The sequence below is a fragment of the Aethina tumida genome, chromosome 4 (genome assembly GCF_024364675.1).
Source record: "Aethina tumida isolate Nest 87 chromosome 4, icAetTumi1.1, whole genome shotgun sequence".
Lineage (NCBI taxonomy): Eukaryota > Metazoa > Arthropoda > Insecta > Coleoptera > Nitidulidae > Aethina > Aethina tumida.
In genome coordinates, this window is record NC_065438.1 from 13,458,122 (window position 1) to 13,486,024 (window position 27,903).

Sequence of the window (27,903 nt, forward strand, 5' to 3'; positions counted from 1 at the left end):
AGCCATAGCTTCTTGTTTCTCTAGGTCTTGATAATAATTATATTATAATTTCTGTTCCACTTTTACTAATTAAATAATTATACGTAAAAAACTGTTGTTAAATAAATGACTTAAATTCATAGAGTTCCTATAAATTTGTCCATGGGAAATGAATTAAATTAGATTATGGATAATTATGGTCTCCACTGTTGTTATTTACGTCTATAGCAATTCTTAGGAAGGGTAACAATAAAACACTAATAATAAAATTTCCTAATAATTTATTTAAAATGAGTAAAAAATTTACAAGTGAATCTAGTTTAAAAACAACATACGAAGTTTTAAATAATTTACAAGTTTAATAAGTTATATGGAACAAGTATAAAAATGCATTAAATGCGAAAATAACTAAAACTCAGTACAATTTACAAAATATACACAAACGATATAATAACCAAGTAACAAGTTAAAGCAAAATATTTTTCTGAAAGCTTCGTTCAGATAAAATAGTAACATACAATACAATGGGATTTAGTTTGTTATAAGATTCAAATCTGTAATAGCCAGAAATTACTTACGAATAAGTATAAAAATAAAAAAATTATATGGTTTAGGATTACAAAAAACTGCAAATAAATATGTAATACAAACAAAATGTTAAGACAAATGCCCGTCTTTAAAATCAATGGCCATTTTTGAGTAAAATATATACACTATACAATATGATATTAGTCTAAAACATGCGTATTAACAAAAATAATAAATCTATAACACTAACACATTTTAAAACTGAAGAAACAATAGTTTTTATACAACAGCTAAATGTCACTTTCAATTATTGCTTAAAATTACAACCCTGCAGACTTGTTTTATTTTTAATGGGATGCTCCTGAAGATGTAAAAAATAAAGTGGAACTAAGCAACTGTGTAATAATCTCTTAAAAATATACATAGCAGCAATAATACGATTTAAATGTATACAATTACTTGGTACCACTTTTATCCTTCAAATCTCCACATCTAAGACACATTTGTACTACATACAAACAAATTTGTAAGATAATATTGTAAATTTTACATTTAAAAAAATGCATGCAAATTCAAAATGTTTCCTTACATTGATATCAATGTATAATTTATACCAGAAAATTAATTAATATTGTAGGCTTTCATGTAAATTTACAAGCATTTTTTACAGCATACAATGATTGTCTAGTTATGTAAAACTTAACCTAATAAAAATATTTAAAATCTTTCAAACTATATAACACTTAAACATTCAATTTCTTGTAAATTGGGCTTGAGACCGGGATGGAATAATCATCATAGGTCAGCGTTAATTACACTGGTGTTCATCTTACCGTAATCATTAGTTTAGCAGTCTTTCAAATGAGAATCGTGAATTCTAAAGTAATAGTACAATATATAATTTATATATCAAATAAATTGTGTCTTCCAAACAAATGGAATTAGTGAAGAGCACAGCGCTAAGGCCCGTTGGAATCGTTCGTTATGCATTTCCGCAGCTTCGACGAGTCGAGATTCATGCGGGATGCCAGGAGGTAGTTGTCATCACCAATTGGTGCAGCCCTACAAAAAATAATACTCATTATAGAGAACTATCAGAAATAATTGATTGACGACATACAGGCTGCCGTATTTGGTGTTCCTGTCCTGCTTGCGTTTGTACGACCGGTGCTGCTGCTCAATCTGATAGGCGACCTCCCTCAGCTGCTCCAGCACCTTCATGATCGGCTCCTGGGTCGGCTTGTCGCGCAGCAACTGTATCGCCTTCTCGAATCTCTCGAGGTGCGCGTAGATGAGCGAATGGATGCGTTGCAGATCGCGTTCCGGATCCAGGGTCATGTGGTAGTTGCCATCCGTTCGCGACACCTCCCTGCATCCCGGCGCCAGTTCGTTCGGGGACTTACAACTGAAATTGAAACGTTCAATCAATGCCGCACTTGTGTCGGTCCGGAATGTGCCACTTACCACATCCATTGGCTGTTGATGAATGCGCAAGGATGATACTTTTTCAAACGGTTGGCGTTCGTCTGGCAAATTTTGTTCAACAGGTCCACCCACTCCTTCTCCTCGACACAGTTAGTCGCCTGCACGTAGAGGGCCCGTTCCGGCTGCACAATCTGGAACATGTTCTTCATTTTGAACGAGGTCTCGGTCAGACGTTCCACGGCCAAAATGTCGTTCAGCGGAATCTGGCACAGCGCGTCTCGTCCTAAAAGATGACAAATGTGTTATTACGCGGAAAATAAAATAAAACGACAACTGAAGTAGCCACATTTAATTTTATTTATTTTTATCAGCCTATTCTAGATCGGAATGCGTATTTATAAAGTTCACATCTAATCATATTAGATGAGATCAATCTGAGATCATCAATCGTTGATCAAAATCTCACAAAATGGGACACTCATCAAAAGCAGACAAAAAACACATGTTCAAAATCAAACTTAAAGCGAAAGTTTTAGTTTTACCTGTGGGAGATAACCATCTACAGAAGATTTTCGGAAATATTATTAAATCTAAGCTTTTATACGATCTTCTATGTTGTTTGTCTATAATTCGAAAAATATAGGTAAACTTTATTAATTAATTTATCAATTGAGCAAATAAATTAGATATTACTTATTTCATTTATAAATAAACCAAATAATCTTTATTGATTACAAATAAATTACAATGACAAGATTAATTACATGTTTATTTATAATTATCAATGTGATTGAAATGATGAATTAAATTGATATCTACATACCTCTACTTTTAGAGTAGCTCAAATCGTGCGTGGTGAGTTTAAAGTACCGTTGCTTGAAGTTTTTACGTCCAAACCTTTTTCTGCCTTGGGCACGTTTGATCATTAGTCTGCAAATTGATTAGTTTTTCTATTATTTCATTAATTCATTTATAGCATTTATTTTAAATACAGGTAATAAATTCTTACAGAAATATAGTCCTAAACATACCTTGTAATCTCTCTAAGCAGCGTGAAAGAAAACAAGAGAGAATTTTCAATAAGATCAAAGATAAATTTTATTCTTTGAAGACAGATTGGAGATTAAACTAATAAGCACCATCATAATGATTAATTAGCAATATCAAAGCCTTACCCTTCTTTGAGTGTAACTGGAGTGTCGTCGATCGTTTGGGGATTGGAAGAGTTGGCTGATATGATTTCCAAAAATTGCCTCATGGCCGTGTGGTGCTTCTCGGTGCCGAACTCCTTGTATATCAGCTCCATATAGCCTTCCTTGCAGACCTGCTGCATCGAACGACAACTGACCAAGTTACCAAGCGACTGAATCGTCTTCGAAATCAACGTTAACGTCCTATTCGTCTGCGAATCCTGAAATAACAAAACGTTCAAGACAACCCCTTATTAACTCATCACAACTGTCAACTTACAATTGGTTGGGTGGTGAGATCAAACAGTTTGGGCCCTAGTATGGCCGGTGCGAAAAACCTGAGGAAAATGAAGCCCGATATTACCGAGTACCTCACCCCCCGATCATCAGGAAAGTACATCAGGGCGCACTCCTTCAGGTTGTGAAAAATCTGACACATCAACGCCGGACAGTGCACGGCACTCGTGGTGATCGCGTCGAAGATCTTCTGGATGTAGCCCTTGAGATTCTCCATGTTGGTCCTGATGTTCTGGTCGGAGACCCGGGTCGGATCGATTTCGCATGATTTTTTCTCGTTGAAGATGAGCTCCAACGTCGGTCTCAGCGTTTTGTGCAGGTACTGGAGTCCGATCAGTCGCATCGCTTCGTCCATCATCTTGGACACCAGGGTGTTACCCCTGAATATCGTTGTCGGATCCCTGCATGAAACATCGGGTTTAATAACAATGGAAGAAAAGTATAGTACGGATAATAACTTGTTAAGTAACACGCATTTCCTTTGTTAAATAAAATCCAACACACTGATTCAATGTAAATACACATTATTCAAGGTAAGACTGGCTTGCACAACGTTTCATATATAAACATAATAATTTCTGAACCTAACTGCTGATCGTTTCTAATTACTGTTTTCGTTTAAAAAATGGCAAAACCTGAATATTAATCTATGCAGTGTTCGGTACTACCAATCAATTATCGTAATTACAACCGTCCGCTTCGAGGAGAATGACCAGATCTTTGCTGCAATTAATAGACAGCAGAAACATCCCATATCACCACCATACAATTACCGAGTCGATGGCTGACTCACGTCTTTCCTTCTCTTGGACATCCACTTTCTAAACCGCCGTCTTTCTCCCCGCTTTGTCACCGGCCCAGCAGTGAATCATGTAACGCACCTTTTATTATTATTTTCTGTGCGATTACATGCAGCTTCTGTTTTACCCATAAAGTGTGTCCGGTCGCCGCATTGTAATTAACAATGCAGAAGATAAAAAAAAGGCGGCACTGAACGTTTTAACAGAGCGAGTGTGGCGGGACAATAAAAGCGGCATAATACGGCCGGAATATGATATATACGTTTACGTGTGGCTTTGTCTTCAAAGGAATATTTGAATGTTCAGCAGGACGGTTCGTGACAAATGTCGAATACGTCTGCCGTACGAAAAACGAGGCGTCAAGGAATTTTTTCGGCGCATCCGACGCATATTAATCAGCGTGTGTCTAATTGTTGGAATGGTCCCTTAATTGGGGATGACGCATTCGGGCTAGGAGCTATTGTAAAGCCCCTTCTCCGCGGTTACATCGATTAGCGTTTTCCAAATTTGGTTTGGTGTTTGAAAGTTTGCTTATTTTGTCGACAATTGAACAACAGTCACTTTAATATTATCATAAACACACATTTTACATTTTGGCAATAAACTAATAAATTTGTCCCATTTACATAATAATTTATTATAGAAATTTCGACATTCAATAAGTTTTACCATTTTTGCAATAATTTTCATTATTTTTTTCCTTACCACATTTTAATTAATTTGGTTAATATTTCGGAGATAATAATCGGAGATACGCAAATATGAAGATATCACTGAATAATTAATTATATAATTTTATTCTTTATTTGTTTACTTTATGATTTTTTAATAATAATTTTGCATTTTTGAATTTTCTTAAAATTTTAACAAAAATTACCTGATTCCTTAAGATTTTTTACTTAAATTTCTTTCATACATTTTGGAGCATATTTTATTTATTACTTTTAGTAGATTTTCATTAATTTTTTTAAACTCTGCCTTAAAATTTGTAGTTTTTTTGTTGTAAATTTTTTGTTGTTGTTGTTTTTAGAGGATTTTTGTATTAAAATAAACAAATTTTGAATAATCATGTCTAAGTAATTTACAAAAATTACGAGAATATTTTCATTCAATTAGGGACCTTTGTGGTTTTTTTTGCTTTAAATTCATAATTTTGGAAAAATTATTTGTTTTTTATTGTAAATTTAAGAAAAAAAATTAATTTCTTATTTATTTTAATATATTCCCTCCCATTCTACAATCTTAAGTTTTTTGATTATCTTCTAAAACTTGACAAAAATTAGCTGATTTTTTTTATAAACTTGATTTTTGACGATTTTTATCTTAGAATTGAAAAATTTTGAAAAATTTTCAAATTTTTTTGTTGTAAAGTTTAGAACAAATTAATTTTTCTCTGTATCTATAAAAAATTAGCTGATTTTTTCATAAAATTTGGTGCTTTTTATATATTTTGATCTTAAAATTTTGGAAAATTTCTCATTTTGAGGTTTTGTCTTAATAATTTATAAAAATTGATTGATTTTTTCATTAAATTTGGAACTTTTTTTGTATATTTATATTAAAATTTATAGTTTTTAATTTTTTTTTATTTTTTATTTTAAATTATGGAATAAAATCTTAATAATTTATTTTTTATGTACTACAATCTTAAATTGTTTTATGTGAACGGAAATTTTCTAAAAAATCTTATTATAAACAAAATTTTTGATTTTTTAAGGATATTTGTATTAAAATAGACAAATTTTAAAAATATTTTTATTTTGAACAATTTATGTTTTTTATTGTTTATTTTATTGTACTACAATCTTTTGTAGTTTTTTACGGATATATGCCTTAATATTTTGAAAATTTCATTAATTTAAAAAACAATTTATAAAATTTAACATAATATTTTTGTTAAATTTAGAACGTTTTAGACAATTTGCCTTAATATTTATAGTTTTTGAGATTTTTGTTTTTATGTTTTAACTTTTTAAACAAATCTTACATTTTTATATAAAAAAATTGATTTTCTTTCGGAACTTGACAAAAATTAGCAGATTTATTTTAAAAAAATTTTATATTTGAAAGATTTTTTTATTAAAATAGACAAATTTTAAAAATATTCATATTTTGAACAATTTATGTTTTTTATTGTTTATTTTATTGTACTACAATCTTTTGTAGTTTTTTATGGATATCTGTCTTAAAATTTTGAAAATTTCATTAATTTAAAAAACAATTTATAAATATTAACAGAATATTTGTGTTAAATTTAGAAAGTTTTAGACAATTTGCCTTAAAATTTATAATTTTTGGAATTTATGTTTTTTTTTGTTGTAAATTTTTGAGCAAATCTTACATTTTTATAAAAAAATTTTTCTTTCGAAACTTGATAAAAATTAGCAGATTTATTTTAAAACTTTTATATTTTTGTATTAAAATAGACCAATTTTGAAAATATTCTTATTTTGAACAATTTTGTCTAAGTAATTCACAGAAACTAAGAGATTGTCATTATGTTTGGAATCTTTGCTGTAAAATATTCATAGTTTTGGAAAAATGAAATTGTAATCTTAATTATTATTTACTTTTCAATATTTTCACATTTTATAAGATTAAGTTTTATAATAATTTTTTGTATCTTCCTCAGAAACTTGACAAAAATAGAATAGAAAAATTTATTATTATTATTATTATTTTGTAAATTGTAGATAAAATCTTAATTGTGTATGTAATATTAACTTTTGTAATAATTTTTAACATCTTTCTCTAAATCTTGTAAAAAATTATTTAATTTTTTTATAAAATTTGTTGGTGTTTAAATATTTTGAACTTGGAATTCTGGACAGTTTATTATTTTGAAGGTTTTATGTCCCAATAATAAACAAAATTATTAATTTTTTTGTTAAATTTTATACGTTTGTTACCTTTTAACGATGTTTGCTTTAAAATAGATAAATTTTGAAAAATTTCTTTTGTTTTCTAAGTAATTTTCAAAACTTAACAAAGTTTTTTTCATTAAATTTAGAAATATGTCTCTTTTTAATTATAATTATTTTTGCCACTTAATTTTTTCCGAAACGTGACAAAAATTAACTGACTTTTTTTATAAAATTGATGTTTTTTGATCTTAAAATCAAATTTTTAAAATTTCCTGTTAATTCAAATTTATTTTCTTGTCAAAATTAACAAACATATTGTGCTTTCTCTACGTAATTGACTAGTTCACGTAACACAGCAAGAGATTCACATCTGACCCAGTGAAACAGTAACGGCGGCGGTGCGTGCCGCCGTCGGCCGCACGAAACTATCGATTGGGGTGGGCGCACGAAAACACACCGTGGTGAATTATTCAGGCCGCGAAACGGCCGCGGACGCGTGGGCGGCCCGCAAAAGCGGGGTCCAGAGAGCGGCGCGTGGGCGGCGGATCCGTCGCCGATTCCCATTCATCAATTCCGAAAGGTCCGCGCTGCGTTCCGAATGGGGGAGGCGCGTTTCGACGAATTTTCGTTATCACTGAGACACAACACGGCCGTGCGTGTGTTTATGCACACGTACAACGTGTGTCAATAAACACTTTCTCGTTCACGCAATTAATCGGCGTCGAAATATTTTTCGCTTCCGAAGAGGTTCGTGGCTAAATAAAAATTTGTGTGTTGTTTTCTGTCACTTTTATGGAACCGCCTCTCTTCGATTTAATGCGAAACACTCGGTTCGATCAGCACGAAACGTAATTGATGTAATTATTTATGCGTTTCTAATTCTTAGTGGGTTAGAGCAGATAAGCGATTCTCGGAAATTTAACAATAAATTTAGTTCAATTCGTTCCCACAAAACACGGGCAACCAGGCAACGAACGGTACTTTATGTGTTCGATAATTTTCCCAGCACCCATAAATTATCCGTGACGAAACGGAAAATTGCTCTCCATTTAAAATTGCGTATAATCTAAAATAGAACCGCCGCGGCAGAATGTGAAAGTGCAATTTGCGCCACCCCCGTATGTCGTTGGGAAGTGGGTTAATTAATGGCAAAATGAAACAATGCGCAATTATCGGCTGAATAATAAAGCTTTTCTAAAAAATAGCTGTTTTATGCTTGGCTGGATGTGGAATTTATTTAATTGTATTACACGGGTCGGCGCCTCTTTCGGCACGACGCCGATCTCGTGCATAACTGGGAAAGTGATAGAAAATTCGATTTTCAATTATGGCGTATCTTAGAAACTAGTAATCGAATAGATACATAAACAATACTATTTATAAAAGCGGCCTTGAAAAATCATGGAATATATTTTAAATTTCTAATACTTTCAATATAGTAGAATTATTGTCATTTGAGTTCTTTTAGGCATAAATGTTGCCATACTATATGTTTTGACATCTGTAGATCAGTGTTTAGTACATAATTTTCAAATTTTTGATTACGTCTTCAACATGAAAACAGACATTATGATGTAACGTTCACCAATTTCTTTGATTTTTTATAATTTATTTTTACATATGGTTTAAATATACCGAGTGTCCAAAATATTGGATTTCATCGGACATCTCTCACAAATTAGGAATCTATCAAATATATAAAATCATATTATTAATAAAAAGGAGTCCAAATGTTGAAAATATTTTGATTTTTCAATTCTCTGTTTAGTAGAATTATTGTCACTTCAGTTAGTTCAGACATATGTGTCTCATACTATATGTTTTGACATCTGTAGATCAGTTTTTAGTACATAATTTTCAAATTTTTGATGACATCTTCAACATGAAAACAGATATTATAATGCAACTTTCACCAATTTCTTTGGTTTTTTATATTTTATTTTTACATATGGTTTAAATGTACCGAGTGGCCAAAATATTAGATTTCGTCGGACATACCTCACAAATTAGGGATGTAATAAATATATAAAATTATATTATTAATAAAAAGGAGTCCAAATGTTGAAAATATTTTGATTTTTCAATTCTCTGTTTAGTAAAATTATTGTCACTTCAGTTAGTTCAGACATATGTGTCTCATACTATATGTTTTGACATCTGTAGATCAGTGTTTAGTACATAATTTTCAAATTTTTGATTACATCTTCAACATGAAAACAGATATTATAATGCAACTTTCACCAATTTCTTTGATTTTTTATATTTTATTTTTACATATGGTTTAAATGTACAGAGTGTCCAAAATATTGGATTTCATCGGACATCTCTCACAAATTAGGAATCTATCAAATATATAAAATTATATTATTAATAAAAAGGAGTCCAAATGTTGAAAATATTTTGATTTTTCAACTCTCTGTTTAGTAGAATTATTGTCACTTCAGTTAGTTCAGACATATGTGTCTCATACTATATGTTTTGACATCTGTAGATCAGTGTTTAGTACTTAATTTTCAAATTTTTGATTACATCTTCAACATGAAAACAGATATTATAATGCAACTTTCACCAATTTCTTTGATTTTTTATATTTTATTTTTACATATGGTTTAAATGTACAGAGTGGCCAAAATATTGGATTTCGTCGGACATACCTCACAAATTAGGGATGTAATAAATATATAAAATTATATTATTAATAAAAAGGAGTCCAAATGTTGAAAATATTTTGATTTTTCAATTCTCTGTTTAGTAAAATTATTGTCACTTCAGTTAGTTCAGACATATGTGTCTCATACTATATGTTTTGACATCTGTAGATCAGTGTTTAGTACTTAATTTTCAAATTTTTGATTACATCTTCGATATGAAAACAGATATTATGATGCAACTTTCATCAATTTCTTTGGTTTTTTATACTTTATTTTTATATATGGCTTAAATGTATATAACAATATATAAAATTATATTGATAATAAAAGAAAGTCCAATTTTTTTATACTTTATTTTTATAGATGGTTCGTCGTTCATATTCCAAAAACTAGTTAACGAATAAATATATAAAACTATATTATTAATAAATAGGAGCCCAAATGAGGAAAATATTTTTAATTTTCAATTATTCCTCTTTAATAAAATATTATCATTTCAATTAGTATTGGCGTACGTGTGCCACACCATATGTTACAACATCCATAGAAAACTCTTTCTATAATAGACATTTTTGAAACTTATTCAATTAGTTGTTTCTGAGAAATGGTCACTTTGGGCACCAGGTACTCGTCACTGGAGCATCATGAACGCCAAACAATATGATTTTACAACACCTATTCAGCATTTTGTGCCACACAATCGTAAACGGTAAACTAAAAAATATAAAGATCAGCGTGGGCTAAAACTGAATTGTGTAACCGTCGAATTTGGTGGACAACTCGCATTGTTCGAGGCCCATTGCTGTTACGATATCATGTGACATTAAATCACCTAGCAACCGACTTGCCCGACACGCGATAGGTGTCCATTCATAAAATTCCAGAGTGGGCGACGATTCAGTTATGCCATGTAACAGTTTTTTTCGATTTTATGGACATTTTTGTGAAATCCTCGGATTAATAAAGTTAATCAGTTAGTAACGGTGAAAATGCATCTAATAACTGATCAGTTCGAGTCAATTAATTCCCGAGATTAAATCAAGCCCAAGCCAAAATAAAGACCAAAACGAATAACACACAAGTTGCCAGTTGGGCACATCCTATATCAAAACACCGACTGATTCATCATTACTGTTACAATCTAATTAATTACGGCAATAAAAACCTGTCATTCAGTAATGGTCGATTACGGGCTAATGAATGTGTAACCGTGGAACGATTATTTTGCCCGAGCGTAGGTTTTGTTGTGAAATCGCAACAGGATCGATTGCATCTTGCCAGTTAGTCACTAATGATGCAACCGTGCAAAAACCATCGCGGCAAATAATTGTTTCCGCATAAAGGTTAGGGGGAACACGCGAAGATTTGAATTCGTAGTCTCAATAAATCTTTTGCTTACGTCAACGTGGCTATTTCTGCGTTCGCCAGCTCCCTGATTATGGGTACGATTTCCTGATGATGCAAGAAAATCCTGACCAAAGGCTGCGCTATGTCCATTTTATTAATTATTTCGCCCAAGATGTAAACGGATGTTGCGGTTATGGGCTGAAACAAACGTGCATATTAAATGGGACGCGTTTTACAATACGTTTTTCTCATTGTTCGATAACAAAACCCCATCAAAAAACCAGATACCATACACCTCTATTACACTTTCCTGTTAATTCAATGTTGACCGGTTTATTTTGTCGCTTTGGTGAGTGTTTCCCGGATTCTGGGCTAATTACTCCCGGTGATGAGCTCGAAGATTAAGGAATCATATTCAATTTTTTTTTCTTCAAATTTCAAGCAATTTTATTTCATTTTTATTCATCACATTATCCAATTACTTTTTGAACTCTGACATATTAATATCGGATAAAAAACAAAAATGTTATAAAAAGAAAAAGATATATAAGTTGAAAATTGCATGAAATTTGAATATTGTACAGCAGTAATTCATGTTATTTTTTGTAGTTGTTTGACGTTGAAATTTGTAAACCAGTATAAAGGTTGTGACATGAAAAGTGAGATGAGAGGTGATGGTCCAAAAGAAGCTAATAAAAATAATAATTTAGCATAACTGTATGAATTTAAAATAAGTACCAGAAATACATCTTTTAAGCATTAACATTTTACGTTGTTGAGGTAAAATGAACATTTCCTATAGACTACAATTTTGCCGGAACAAAGTGAGTGCAATAAACTATACCAGAAATACAAGTTGTCTATTTTTGTTTAGCCCCGTTACTTCCATAATCAAATTTACAATGGCAAAAAAGAAAAAAATTCTAGTACGAAATTTATTCTTATAATTCTTTGAAAGATACACTATAAATAAGTCTGTGTTAAAAGTGGTGATACAATTCCTAGAAACAATTAGCTCAAGAGATATTTGATCTGTGATTAAAGCTTTTAATACATTTTAATTTGTTAAATATAATTAACTCATATTTTTAAAAGGAAATTCTAGTCGAAACTTTATTCTTAAAGTAGTTCTTTGAAAGACAGATTCAATAAAAATTGAAGGTACAATTCCTGAAAATAATTAAGTCAAAACAAATTTGGCATATTCTTAAAGCTTCAAGATTTTGAGACATTTATAGTCTGTTAATAAACTTAATTTAAGTTCTTAAATATCACTGAAGAGTTTATTCTCAAAATAGTTATTTGAAAAACGCAGAAAAATAAAGATTCAAATAAAATTGGGGATACAATTCCTAAAAAGATAATAAAATTAAAAAAAAAAATGTATGTTCTTAAAGATTGAGATATTTGTAGCCTGTCAAAAAAACTCAATTTAAAAAAACTTTAATGAGGAATTTATACTTAGAGTAGTTCTTTGAAAGACACATTAAAGTAAAGATTCAATTAAAATTGAATGTACAATTCCTGAAAACATAATTGAATAAAAAAAATTGGTATGCTCTTAAAGCTTAAAACTTTGGAGATATTTTCTAGTTCATAAAAAATTAATTTAGGTTCCAGTAGAAAATTTTTAAAGATTTTGAGACACTTTTAATCTATTAAAAAACTTTTAAGAAATAATTTCAATTAAGAATACATTCTTAGAGTAGTTTTTTTGAAAGACATTGAAATAAAACAAGTTAAAATTGAAGATATAATTCCTGAAACATAATGAAGTCAAAAAAATTTGGCATGTTCTTAAATCTTAAAGATTTTGAGACATTTTTAATCTATAAAAAAACTTTCAAGAGACAATTTCAATGAAGAATTCATTCTTAGAGTAGTTTTTTGAAAGATATTAAAATAAAACTTAAGTTAAAATTGAAAATATAATTCTTGAAACATAATGAAGTCAAAAAATTTGGCATGTTGTTAAAGTTTAAAGATTGAGACATTTTTAATCTATTAAAAAACTTTTAAGAGATAATTTCAATAAAGAATTCATTCTTAGAGTAGTTTTTTGAAAGACATTAGAATAAAACTTATGTTAAAATTAAAGTTATAATTCGTGAAACTTAATGAAGTCAAAAAAATTTGGCATGTTCTTAAAGCTTAAAGATTTTGAGACATTTTTAATATATTAAAAAACTCTTAAGAGATAATTTCAGACAGACAAGACATTAAAATAAAATTTAGTTTAAAATTGAAGATATAATTCCTGAAACATAATGAAGCCAAAAAAAATTGGCATGTTCTTAAAGCTTAAAGATTTTGAGACATTTTTAATCTATTAAATCTTTTAACAGATAATTTCAACTCAAAAAATATTGATTTAATATTATTATTGCTTAAATTACCGGAAAGTTTAATAATCTATCACCGGGTTGTGACATTAAATGCATAGTTTGAACGATGAGAACGCGACCAAAAGGATGTAGTAAAATAATTATGTGGCGTAATAGTATGGATTTAAAATAAGTACAAGAACTACATCATCTTTTAAACATTAACATTGTACGCCGAAGCAAAATGAACGTTTCCTACAGAACACAACTTTGCCGGAACAAAGTGGGTGCAATAAACTGTACCAGTCATGTCGCCTATTTCTTTTTAGCCCGATTTATAAAACGTCCCACAGCCAAAATTCAGTCCTACAACAACAAAAAGTCGAATCTCCTCCGCTCTAGCCGGTGATGATTAATTTCTTTTTCAGACGTGATACGTCCACACTTGATTAGAGTGGAGCGTGATAAATCGGGAACGGGTTAAGAAGGTTCATTTCATGTAAACCTAGCCGGGCAACCGTCAACATCTGGCACCATAAAAATAGACGATGTTTCGACAATGTTTAGCTTAATTTTTTATTATTATTATCCCCGTTTCGACATCGCCCCACTCGGACCCGCTCTTAATCAAGTGCGAAATCATTAACAGAGCTAAATATTTGTGGTGCTAAAACGGGCACTTAAGGGATTCGTTAAATGGGTTCAGTGTTACCTGTATGTGAATGCTCTCGAGCAGCAGGTTCTTGAGTTTGTTGTACACGTTGGCGGGGAACACCCGGTCCTCCGTGTACTGGATCTGCAGCCTCAACGACCCCAGGGAGTTGTCGCACGACAACCTGGTGCCGCGGGGAGTTGAGTGCGTCGTCGGCCGATTTTTGCCCGACCTCGGCTGCAACAAATACCTGCAACAAAAATTATTGAATAGAAATGTGCTCCTTATGAACGGACATCAAGTGGCACCATCCGTGCGATAAAAAAAACAAATAATAATTGTGTAATGGTATCATTTAATAAGTTTATTAACATGCATGTGACACACGATACTGTTTATTGGCGCTACTCTCACGCTCCCGTTTGTTCTTCATTAGCAAACAACCGGACCAATATTTTTTAATTCATGTATTATAAACGGCAAAATATAGAAGACACTTTGTGCTGTATCGGCACCTTTTTAGCTGATAAAACCGATAACCCGCTTCCTGTGCTGACAAGAAAAATTAGCCGTAATAAATTTATCGGTTATATTTACGCCGTTGCAATGACACTAATAAAACAAATGTGGTCAGCGGTTATCTGTTCGATTTTTGTTCGGAGCCAATAAGTGATGAGTGCATCTTGTGAATTGTGAAAGTTATTGTCGCAGTTTTAGTTTCGTTTTAATCGTGTGGCTGAGCACCTTTAACACCAGCCCCGCATTTGACACCAATTGACCTCGCAGATACAATTAGCAACAATTTAATGGTGGACTTGTATTATAAATTCATTAACTGTCGGGGAGACAAGTCGCCGTTGTTGAAAATAGCCGGGTATCCGGTAACGTCACACAAACGTGCTGCATTCGCTTCAAATCGTCCCGGCTTAATCATCGAATTGGTTCTTAGATAAACGTTCGGCGTTTTCCAATATTTAAACGGGGCCCCGGACTATTTATAGCCAGAAATTAAACATGTCACGCCGAAAGGAATGTACCAAAAAACTATGGCCGCTTTCTCACGTTACGTTTTTAATCGGGCGTATTTTATTTTTTCTAGTGCCACTGCCAAACGACGAAGGCCACTACAAATATTGCTCATCCGACGTGTATGTGTGTGAACGAGGAGAGAACGTAATTATCGGGCCCACGTATATTTCGTATCGGTGACATCAACCCGCTTTTATCATGAATGAAGCCTTATTTACTCTTTTTGTAGTAAATAAATATTAATTCGCTTTTGTTTTTATGGCCACGCGAATTTGTGCTGATGATCTTGGTGCTTTCAATTACGGGAGGCCGATGTATTATTCATGAGATGGATTTTAGTTGGTTTTGTGACATTAATTTGAATCGAAGGCATCGGTTTTATGGCCTCTTTAATTCCAACTAATGTTCGGATTCCGATGGGTTTATTTATTGAAAGAATGTTGGAAAATGTTACTCATGAAAATAGACTGAATTAGCTTTGAAAACATTACAGTTTATTCTTAAAATATTTTAATAATACAAAAGACAATTCCCCTTTAATGTTTTGAAACAATTTTAATGGTTAAAAATTAGTTTTTTGAAGAAAAGTGAGGAAGATAATTTATTTTTAAAGTAGTTACTCGAAATAAATCTGAGTTAAAATTGAAAATACAATTCCTGAAAACAATTATCTCAAGAACCAGTTTTATTTTAAAACTTTTGAGATATTTTAAGTCTGTTAAAATAATATGAATTGTTTAAAAAAATGCAGTACACTTATACTTAAAGTAATTCGTTGAAAGTCGTACTACAAATAAATATCAGTTAAAATTGAAAACAATTATCTCAAACAAATTTTGACCTGTTCTAAATCATAAAGCTTTTGAGATATTTTAAGTCGGTTAGAAAACATAGTTTGTTTTTAAGAAAAATTCCCAATACACAATTTATTTTTAAAGTAATTCGTTGAAAGACAGGCAACAAAGTAGTCAGTTAAAATTGAAGATACGATTCCTGGAAATATAATTAACTCAAGTAAATTTTGGCCTGTTCACAATTTATTCTTAAAGTACTTCTTTGAAACACAAATTATAAACAAGTCTTAGTTAAAATTAAACTTGAAAACTTAATTATCTCAATTTTTTAAAGCTTTTTGAGGAGTTTTAGATTGTTGAAATAATAATAAGACAAATAATTCTTGAAGTACTTCTTTCAAAGATAAACTATAAATATGTTTTAGTTAAAATTGAAGATACAATTATGAAAACTTATTTGGAAATACTTTTATATATTTTCAAAGCTTTTGGAACATTTTTAGGTTGATGAAAAAATAATTCAAGTAATTAAATCTCAGTTAAAAATAAACACACAATTGCTGAATAATTTATATATTTTTAAAGCTTTTGGAACATTTTTAGATTTCTTCTAAAAGATATGGGAATTTTAAAATAGTTATTCGAAAGACACTACACATAATTCTGAGTTAAAATTGAAGATACAATTCATGGAAACATTTATCTCAACAACCTGTTTAATCTTAAAACTATATTTTAGGTCACTTAAAATAATAAAATTTATTTAAAAAATATTCAGTACACAACTTATTTTTAAAGTAATTCGTTGAAGATATACTTCAAATAAATCTCATTTAAAATTTCTGGAAACAATGATCTCAAAAAAAATTGATTGATGATTGTTATTACTTAATCTTAAAGCTTTTGAGATATTTTAAAGTTTTAAAAATACAATTTGTTTTTAAGACAAAATTACAGTACATAACTTATTTTTAAAGTAATTCATTGAAAAACAGGCTACAAGTACTCAGTTAAAATTGAAGATACGATTCCTGGAAATATAATTATCTCAAGTAAAGGTTGACCTGTTCTAGCTCACAATTTATTCTTAAATTACTTCTTTGAAAGACAAATTATAAATAAGTCTTAGTTAAAATTAAACTTGGAAACTTAATTATCTGAAATTTTTAAGCTTTTTGAACAGCTTTAGATTGTTGAAATAATAATTTAAGGTTATAAAAGAAAATTCCATTAGATAAATAATTCTTAAACTACTTTCAAATGTAAATTATAAACAAGTCTCAATTAAAATTCAATATACAATTACTGGAAACTAAATTATGACAAAATAATTTTGTGTATTGTGAAAATTGAAAACACAATTGCTGAAAACTTAATTACCTCAAAATAATTTTATATATTTTTAAAGCTTTTGCAACATTTTTAGATTTATAAAAAAATATTTCAATTCCACCAAGTCACTTCTTTCAAAGGTAAACTACATTGAACATTAAAATTGAAGAGATAATTTAATTAGCTCAAGCTGAAAAAATATTTTAAGTTTATTACTTAATACCATATAGGTATATTTATTATTTGTTTACTGGATAATTTATTCTTAAAGTACTTCTTTAAAAGACACTGTGGACATAAAACATTAAAGCTTCTGAGACATATTCAATCTTTTAAAAAACTAATTTTTAAGATGTGAAGATACAATTCCAATAACTCTTAAAAATGTTAATAATAATTCAAGATTTTAGAGTATGTTTGTATTCTTTGAAGGTCATCATAAAATAATGCCCTCTAAAATCGAATGGTTTCAATGTTATCGTTATAATACTCATAATTGTTTATGATATGCTTGTCCTGATTTTCATCACCAACACTATTTATATGTAGTTTGTGCGTCAAGTGACGTCTTTATTTTTAAAAATTCTTCTGTGTAAAACTTTTCCCGCAAGTGATATTAGATCAAACGCTTTCGTGGAAAACATGCCCGGGCCAACGAAATATTCCACTTGTTCGACTATCTGACTCATTTAACGCCAGATGAAAGATGATATGCATTTTCAAAACCTCAATCAACGCACCAAGATTCAAGGAGCAGTCTAAATATATTGTCAGCCAGCAAAAAAAAAAAATGTATCCAGTAACTCGTTACATTTGCAGAACGAAAATTAAACACAAACAACAGAGACAATAAGTTCTCACAATTCAGCAAAAGACCGCATCCTCGTTTCCCGGTAAAATCAGCCGACACCAATAACACCATTATGATACGGGATCGACTTCCGGTATCGTTTTTACGCCGGATCAAGTAAACCGACACGCGTCTATGTAAACAGAAGATAATGCGGACACACGAAACACGACGTCGTTTTTTTTTTGCAGCTGCCTGATCTCGTGTTTTCGCCTCAAGTCGGCCATTGTTAGTCCGGTTGGCTGACGTTAAGAAATCACAAGGGCAGATGCTGGGCTCGTTTATCTGTTAAATGAGATGTTTTGGAGGGTCGAACAATACCTTATATATTAGGTACTGGAAAAGGTGATTTACGTTTTTGGTTTATGATTTCTTTGGGTAAATTTTTGTATTGTACTTTACAATTGTATATAGTGGAGATCATTAATATAGTAACTTTTTAAAATGTTAAATAATTTAGTCATAACTTTTTTATTTAAAGATTTAAAGTGGACTGTTAAAATAATATTTGTTACTATTGTTGAAATATTTTCTTACGCTCCTTCTAACTCTAATTTGGGAGATTCAAACAAAGCTTGAGAATATTAAATAAAGTTCTACCTATCTAGTCCAGATATTTAATTGTGTAACAATTACTAATTTTTGTCATTATACAATGTTTTACATAATAAACAGTTAGTCAATTCTGAAGAGACGGTAAAATTGATATTTTTTTTCAGTTCCAAGACCACAGATTTGAATGAACTTGCTTGTAAAACTTAGTAATTGAGTGTTGTGTTCAACAATGTGAATTTTTTTTAAAAATAACAACATAATTATTAATCTAACATAAAATAATCAATTAATTAATCAGTAAATTAAAAAAATAAGGATTTTAATTACCTTCTACATTTTTAGATCAATTTTGATTCCAATTTATTTCATTTGAAATAGATTAGACTTCAATCTTAAGCAAATAAATAGAAAATATTTCTTTAAATTAATACAGTTGTATTCAAATTTTCTGAGCATTTTTTAAAAAATATCGACATTTATTAATGAAGTATAAAATTAATTTAATTTATGAAATATTATACATTAAAAAATAGGGAATTTAATTACTTTCTATATTTTTAGACACCAATTTATTTTATTTAATAAATCGGACTTCAATATTAAATAAAGACATAAGAAATATTTTTTTAAAGTAATATATAGCTGATAATCAAATTTTCTGATATATTATATAAAAAATATATATACTTATTAATCGAGAATAAATTGATAATTTAATTTAAGAAATATTATAAATTAAAAAATAGTGAATTTTCTATAATTTTTTTTTTTTAGAAAAAAAAGTAAAATAATTTAATTTAAGAAATATTACAAATTAAAAAAAAAAATAGAGAATTTAATCACTTTCTACATTTTTAGACCAATTTTCATAGACACCAATGTCAAGTAAAGACATAAGAAATATTTTTTTAAAGTAATATATAGTTAATATTTAAATTTTCTGAGAAATTTTATAAAAAAATATCGACATACTTAATCAATCAAATGATAATTTAATTTACGAAATACTATAGTTTAAAAAAATAGAGAATTTAATTACTTTCTACATTTTTAGATCAATTTTTATAGACACCAATTTGTTTTATTTGTAATAGAGCAGACTTCAATGTCAAGTAAAGACATTAGAAATATTTTTTTAAAGTGATAAATAGTTAATATTCAAATTTTCTGAGAAATTTTATAAAAAAATGACGACATACTTAATTAATCAAATGATAATTTAATTTAAGAAATATCATAAATTAAAAATATAGGGACGTACATTTTAGACGAATTTTTATAGACAGCAATTTATTTAATTTGTAATAAAACAGACTTCAATGTCAAGTAAAGATAGAAGAAATATTTTGCTAAAGTAATAAATATTTAATATTCAAATTTTCTGAGAACTTATATAAAAAATATCATAATAATTAATCGAGAATAAATTGATATTTAATCGTATGACTAATTTTTGTCATTAAACAATGTTTTACATAATAAACAGTCCTTCAATTCTGAAGAGGAGGCCAAATTTATCATTTATTAGGTTCCAAGACCACAGATTTGAATGAATTTGCCTGTAAAACTTTGGCAAAATATTGTCCATGATAATCGTTGAAAAAAAAAGTAATTTAAAGCATAGTTAAAACACAGATGGACGTGGTGAAGTGCAACATTCGACGGCGATTCAGAGTCAGATCCGTCTACAGTCCAGGGCGATGGCAATCGAAGAGAACTAGAAATACGAATACAATTGGATCATTGTTGGGAATCCAACCTTTTGAACCGTGACCGCAATTTCGTATCGCCACAATTGTATGAAAAGGTCGTTGTCAAGAATTTCTCCAGCGCCACGGATGCAGAAGTGTTTCATGAACTGTAGGTGTCGGTGCGAGATCTCGTCCGTGTTCCTTCACTTTTTCACGAATGCACTTTTGTTATAGCGCATTCTATTTATAGCTTAGATCAACAAGTTTTATCGCCGTCTAATTATGAATAATGCAAATCGATATTATTTCACGAACACATCGAAATTGGGATTCGTCAATCAAAAACCCCAGCAAATAGCAAGGTGAAACAAACGCAGACGAATGTGTATATATTAAAAAAACACCGACACATCAATGGCACGCTCTGACATCATTTTTGAATGGAAATACGCTGAGCTTACAAATGAATCGTCCAAATCGTTAATTAAGTCGACACTTGAATCGGAGATGACGTAGCACAAAACACGTACTTGTTAAATTGCAGAACTATGCGTCGATTTCGTTATTGAAATATTAATCGAACGGGCGAAAAAAACTTTTATCGATTAAATAAATCCGGAAAGGAATGTTCAGATGATAAGTGGTGTAACTGCATAACCGCTGCGTTAAACCACTTCCTGACACACAATTAAATACCTCATATGTCTAATATGTTGTAATAAAGAAGACACTGTGTACTGGAGGAAGTTGTCTATTTGATGTAATTTACTCTTCTACATTATTGTTTTACTTACTGTAACGTCTGAGGCTCAGTTTTTAAATAGTCCGGTATGAAGCACAATATAAAAATATCTGATTTTTCTTAAAAATTCATTGTTATTTTTACGTGCAATTCTAAAAATTCCCGTTTTTATTTTAGTTACCACCAGAGTTCTGTTTAAAAATGATTCAGATTATTAATATGTATTTCAACTTAAATGCTGATGAATATCAAGTTTATAGCAATAAAAGTATCAATGCAATATTATATTTACTAATGATGGGCTGACTAATATTTAATGATGGCATATAAAATGCACAAGACACATGGAAATTGTAAATAATAAATAAATAAATAAAACAGACAAATATTTAAAAAGTTGAAAAGGTTTCCAGATAATCTGTTTCAAACATTTTTAAAAAATGTTTTAATCAACTTCAACGTTTTGGAGTACTTTTGATTAAATGTTTATGTTATTTCTACATTTTTAAACCAATTTTGATAAACATCAATTTATTTTATTAGTAACAGAACAGGCCTTAATATCCGGGTAAGAAACCTGAATTAAGTGTTGTATTCAAAATTACTGTAAAAATTTTAAAAAAATGTCGACAACTGATAATTTAATTTAAGAAATATTGTAAATTAAAAAATAGGGAATTTATTTATCTTCTACATTTTTAGATCAATTTTGATAGACACCAGTTTATTTTAGTAATAGACAGTTGTATTTAAATTTTGTGAGCATTTTTTTTTAAATAACGACATTTATTAATGAAGTATAAATTGATAATTTATTTTATCTATGAATTTCTTTAAAAAAAGTTAAATGATAATTTAATTTACGAAATTTTATAAATTAAACAATAGAGAATTTAATTACTTTCTACATTTTTAGATCAATTTTTATAGACACCAATTCATTTTATTTGTAACAGAGCAGACTTCAATATCAAGTAAAAACAGAAGAAATATTTTTTTAAAGTAATAAATAGTTAATATTCAAATTTTCTGATAAATTTTATAAAAAAATTTCGACATACTTAATCAATTAAATGATAATTTAATTACTTTCTACAGTTTTAGACCAATTTTTATAGACACCAATTCATTTTATTTGTAATAGAGCAGAATTCAATATCAAGTAGACAGAAGAAATATTTTTTTAAAGTAATAAATGGTCAATATTCAAATTTTCTGAGAAATTGTATAAAAAATGTCGACATACTTAATTAATTTTAAAAAATTTAATATCGTTTTACATTTTTAAACCAAAATTTTTAATAAGTTAATTTTCAAATTTTCTGAAAATGAGAATCAATTGATAATTTAATTCAAAAATATTGTAAAATAAAAAAATATTTAATTACCTTCTACATTTTTTGACCAATATTGATTGATTCAATCTAAAGTAAGGAAACAAAAAAATATTTCTTTAAAGTAATTGTATTCAAATGAATGTGAAATTTTTAAAAAAATATCGACATAGTTATTATTATTATCAAGTATAAAATAATCATTTAATTTAAGAAATATTGTAAATTAAAAAAATAGGAAATTTAACTACCTTTTAAATTTTTAAACCAATTTTAATAGATCAGACTTCAATCAGAAGTAAATAAACAAAATATATAAAATATTATATAAAAATTGTTGTAAATTAAATAAATACATGACCAACATTGATAGTCACCAATTTATTTTATTTGTAATAGATTAGACCTCTAGTAAAAAAAAAACAAAAATAAAATTCTTTAAAGTAACGGACGAATCCATAATTTATATATTTATTAATCAGAAATGAACTGATAAATTAACCGTAAGAAATTATTCAAATGAGAACTTTTAAATTAAGACCAATTTTTAAAAAAATTTAAACTAGTGTAATTGATTCACATTTTTTACATTTTTATGCAATTTCCTTCACACCTGACCAATTAAAAGTTATCCATCTTGAACAAACGGAAACAAGTTTCTATAGTTTAATCCATGACGTCGAAGTTATTTAGTGTCATTGATCCATATCCACGATATTAAAAATACATATAACTATTCATTTGGAAACAATCTCATTATATCCAAATTAAGGTTTTTTTTTCGATTATGAATAAAACTGTGGTATAATTTAATTTTTTATATATTTAAGTTAAAACCAACGTCAAAAAAATATTGTAATATTATTAACGAGATTTATCTCATCCAATCCATATTCATAATCCGAAGAAATACGACCTCGAATCTCGTGTTGTTTTTCGCAACCCATACAACCGGCACACCGTCAACCAACGCTTCCCACCGCAACACGTGAAACGGGGTGGGCGTTCCGTATGGGGCTTCACGAAAACTATCCCATGCCCCTTGCGAACAGGAAAGGTGCCCGAGTAGGAAATCTTTTGTAATTACGCATATCCGAACCGACTGCCTTCGCCCATAAGCCAAGTGAAGGCATTCAAACCGAACGCACAGGATGTACGTCCCTTGTGCAAGACCAACGGCCCACAAAAAACAAGATTTCAATTAACCGCCCCTGATTTTTGAACGTTGCGTTCACGTTCCACGGTCAAAAGTCAAGGGAAGCGGATCCCACGGGGGTTTGTGCTTTAAAATCGGATTAAAACTGGCCAAAATTTTGGTACTTAACTATTGTGTTATAAATATAAAGTTTTTTATCGTCTGATAAATTTTGGGGTTTCCTGGTGTTGATGTGTTAAAAAATATTGAAGTTAATTGGAATATGTAGACGGATTAGATAATTAAACGTTGAATGACTAAGTCACAAGCCTAAATACTCAAACATTTCAACTACAAATTAATGACGTACCAGTTTATCTCGTTATCAAATCTTATTATACGAAAGTAACATGATACAAACACACAATTATTCCTAGTTTTGCATTTCGCAAACGCAAATTAGAGGCGTGGGGCCCTAATTACCCGTGTGGGCGTCCACAACAATAGGCGCAACGGTGTAACAACGATTTGCCAAAGTACAGAGATTCGAAAGTCGACAGAGGAAATGATCTGGACTTTTTCAGCTCAAGTTTTACCCAATTCACTTAATAATTTCCAAACGTGGGTGCGGCACCGGTACTCCGGCACCACGTCCAACTTATCAGTAGTGCACCGAGCATTTTTTCACATCGAATTTTCGAAACTCGTGGGAGATTATTACCCTTTTGGCGTGCAACAAAAACAATCCGCCAAAGCAGCCATTAACACAATGAACAATGCCTTTTAAAACAATCCAGTGTCATTGTTGATATTTCCCCCCCGTCACGCCCGCTCTCTTCGGTTTTCTTTCCGCGGGGCCCGTGGGTCCTTTGTCTCGGGCATGTGGGTTACGTGCAGCACACCGCAGCAGCGTCTTTGTCGTCGTAAGATGAATTATTAATGAGAGCTAACTAACATTTTTGCGTATGACCAATCCCTCGTGCGGGGTTCGTCCGCCCAACGAAACGATATTCCGATGAGGTGAGACAATTCTGATTGTTGATCACTTCGGTTTGGGCGACAAGTGTGAATTTTAATTGAGACGAATCGAATTTCGGATGCACGGGATGCGTCCGGACAATCTTTATGCATATTTCAGTACCTCGTGATTGTGCATTCTCGGAACTTATGCCGTAAATCGAGGACATAACTTGTTTCGACCTGTTCAAGTTGTTTCATTTCTGTTCGATGGGTTTGTCTTGGATGTTTATAAATCTGAATTTGTGTCAGAAGTACCCCTCCTGCTTCTATTAATATTTTTAATTAATTTAAAAGCCGACTCAGTATTTCAGACGACATTAAATAATAAACAAGGTAATTAATTGCCCAAAAAATCTACAGTTTTTTATTGCTATGAATGATTTGTGGGATTAATTGATTATATGGTAACAAAATTTCGTAACTAACTATGAATGATGAAAACTATTAAAAAATAAGTATGTATAATGGTAGAAAAAAGTGTGGAATATTTTTAAAAATTGGATTTTTATCCCCTAGGATGTTTCATATTTGTACTTTATTATTAAAAATATACTAATAATGTTTAATTAAAAGAGTTTTATTTTCCATATAATCCATGTACATAAAAAATAAGTACATAGTGGTGGAAAAAAGTGTGAAACATTTTTAAAAATTGAATTTTTATCCCATGAGATTTTTCATATTTGTTTTCCACTAAAAAATTGTTAAATTTAAATTACAGATTTATTTTTGTAGGTACTTTATTATTAAAAATATACTAATAATGTTTAATTAAAAGAGTTTTATTCTTTATATAATCATTGTACATAAAAAGTGAGTGTGTACAGTGGTGGAAAAAAGTATGGAATATTTTTTAAAATTGGATTTTTATGCCCTGGGATTTTTCATATCAGTTTTCCATTATTGTTAAAATTCAATTATAAAAAGCCAAAGTTTACCTCACAAAATATTGAAATATTTGAGTTATTGTTAATTTTTTAAGAATATTAATAAAATATTCGATACTTCTTTCCAGACCAAATTGATTTTCTATTTAAAAAAAAGATAAAAACCTGTGAATATAATGATTATTTTGATAATGAACCGATATTGCAATAAATTAGATTTGCAACAAATTAGGAAAAACATCAAGAAAGATTTGTACTAAATAAATTTTCTTTACTTTTTTTCACCACCGTATAATACTTTTTAATAATAATACAAATTGAGTCAAATTTATCGGAGACAATTATATAATTATTTGTATATTTGATTTCTTTCATAATTTTCAACAAAAGTGAATATATTTAATTAACTAATATAAGATTATTAAATATATACTGTGTGGCTCATTTTCATACCTAAAAAATTATCCAGTATGTTTTAGTTTCGGGCCAAAAAAAACGTGACATTTTTCATGCTTTACAATTGAAAAAAAAAATTGATAAAATTAGACAAAAAATATAAATTTTATGAGGGTGTCCCGTCTTCAAATATACCACACTGTAAATAATTAAAATCATATTAAATTTTAAAATTTATGGAAATGAAATAATTTTTTAATTCAAATAATTTTTTTTTTCATTTATCATTAATATAAATTTATTAATTAAAATAAACCATACAATTTTACATTCATATTTAAATAAAAAAAATATATATCATTCATACATGAATTGAAAAAATAACAGATTATTGAGAAAAAATTTAAAAAACATTTAATTAATCCGATAATATTTATAAAAATTTTATCAGATAATATATTTTAAATTTATCAGCTTAATGAGTCACAATTTTTCCCTTTTTAATTTAAACATCTAATTATGTGTATTTAAAGAACGTCAAAAAATATATAAACAAGATGAAACTGTTGGTTTTGTTAATAAAATTATGTTATTCTACTAAATTAACATGTTTAATGATTTTTTTTTAATATTTTAAAATGCAGTCACAATACCTGATAATACCATTATTACCAAAAACAATGTACACCACACACTTACTATTATTATCAAGGTCATTTAATAAAAAAAAAATCAAATACAGATAAACAAATTAAAAAAACCAAATCACAATGGAAAAACTCACCATGCACTCCGATGAGCTGCATTCTGCTGTTGGTTACCCTGTAATTGCACTTTGATTTCACCCAGGAACACATTGTCACTCATGCCGGGGGTGTCATGCCATATAGACACGTTCAGTTCACAGATTTCGCTATCACTACCGCACACCGACATAGAATCCTTCTCCTCGGTGTTGTAAAACACAAACACTTCATCGAACTCAGGTTTCGTGGTCTTTTTTCTGACCTTGGTCCTTTTCGTGATGCATTTGCCATTTGTGTAGGTGACACGTACTTGAGCGTAGGGATCGCAAGCCCCGTTGTTTAATGTTAAGTCCAGACACTCAGCCACTTTGACGGTGAGTCTACGGTTGATTGCATAGGTGGGATTGGTCTTGCTGTAGATTGGATCAAACATGATCTCCACTTTGGCTTTGCCCTGCACCTCCGAGTCTGCATCCACTGCCTTTATGGGAAACCAGTAGTCCTTGTTGTTGTTGTACCTGGCGAGGTCCTCGCGCTTTATTGCCACCTTGCCCAGCACCCGGTCTTGCTTCAGGTGCCTGTCCCTGTCATACACGTATATTGACACATATCTGAAGTTCCTGGGCACCTCGAACTGGAACTCCTCGCCGAAAAACGGGCTGAAATCGCAAATTAGGTTAGCTGTGTTGTGGTGAATGTGTCTGTGATTAACTTACCTTAAGGTCTGGTTTTGTGTGCCTGTCCTGAATATTTCCTCCTGGTCAAGGGATAAGGTACAATACACATCTCTGGGCTGTGACGAGCTGGCCGTTCTCGGCTGTAAGTTTTTTGCTTCCCCTAAAAACACACGTTGATTAAGCGAATTGGGCCGCACTGCCTAAAATCACGGCTGGAAGTGAAATTAAAACACCACCTGCATAGATAGTCGATCGCAAAACGAAAACAATCACTTAAAACTGCACGTTGCCGTGCCCAAAACAGCGTAAAACGATTGTGTGACCGTTCACGAGGTGGAAATGCACACCATAACGTATTAATTGGGGTTGTAACTCACCGATTTTGATTTTTAAACGTTCCTCCAACCTGGGAACGACTGAATCGTCCGCCATGTTTATTTCACTACTCTAAAAAATGAATGAACTGACATCCGCTTACTCGGCGTACGACTGGTTCAGAGTCGAACCTAACCGAAGCTCACGCATTGAGAGAGAGACACGCTGTGTTTCAATAGACTCTCGGCGTGGATTTCTGTTGCGACAGCGGACTTTTCACGGGACGCATTTTCTTCCATCGACGACGACTGGCGGACTGATAACGCACGTGTGGACGGCATTA

At 30.3% G+C, this 27,903-nt stretch overlaps 1 protein-coding gene across 1 annotated transcript; it reads right to left on the bottom strand.

Moving 5' to 3' along the window:
* Positions 1 to 243: 243 nt before the first annotated feature.
* Positions 244 to 27,903, bottom strand: LOC109596013 (GTPase-activating protein). Its single transcript, XM_020011465.2, has 11 exons — positions 27,623 to 27,903; positions 27,285 to 27,405; positions 26,607 to 27,227; positions 14,118 to 14,307; positions 11,134 to 11,279; positions 3,403 to 3,820; positions 3,108 to 3,343; positions 2,756 to 2,862; positions 1,972 to 2,215; positions 1,628 to 1,912; positions 244 to 1,569 (listed from the first exon to the last, which is right to left on the bottom strand). Exons 1-11 carry the CDS (start codon positions 27,675 to 27,677, stop codon positions 1,467 to 1,469), a joined length of 2,526 nt encoding a protein of 841 aa, XP_019867024.1. The 5' UTR covers positions 27,678 to 27,903; the 3' UTR covers positions 244 to 1,466.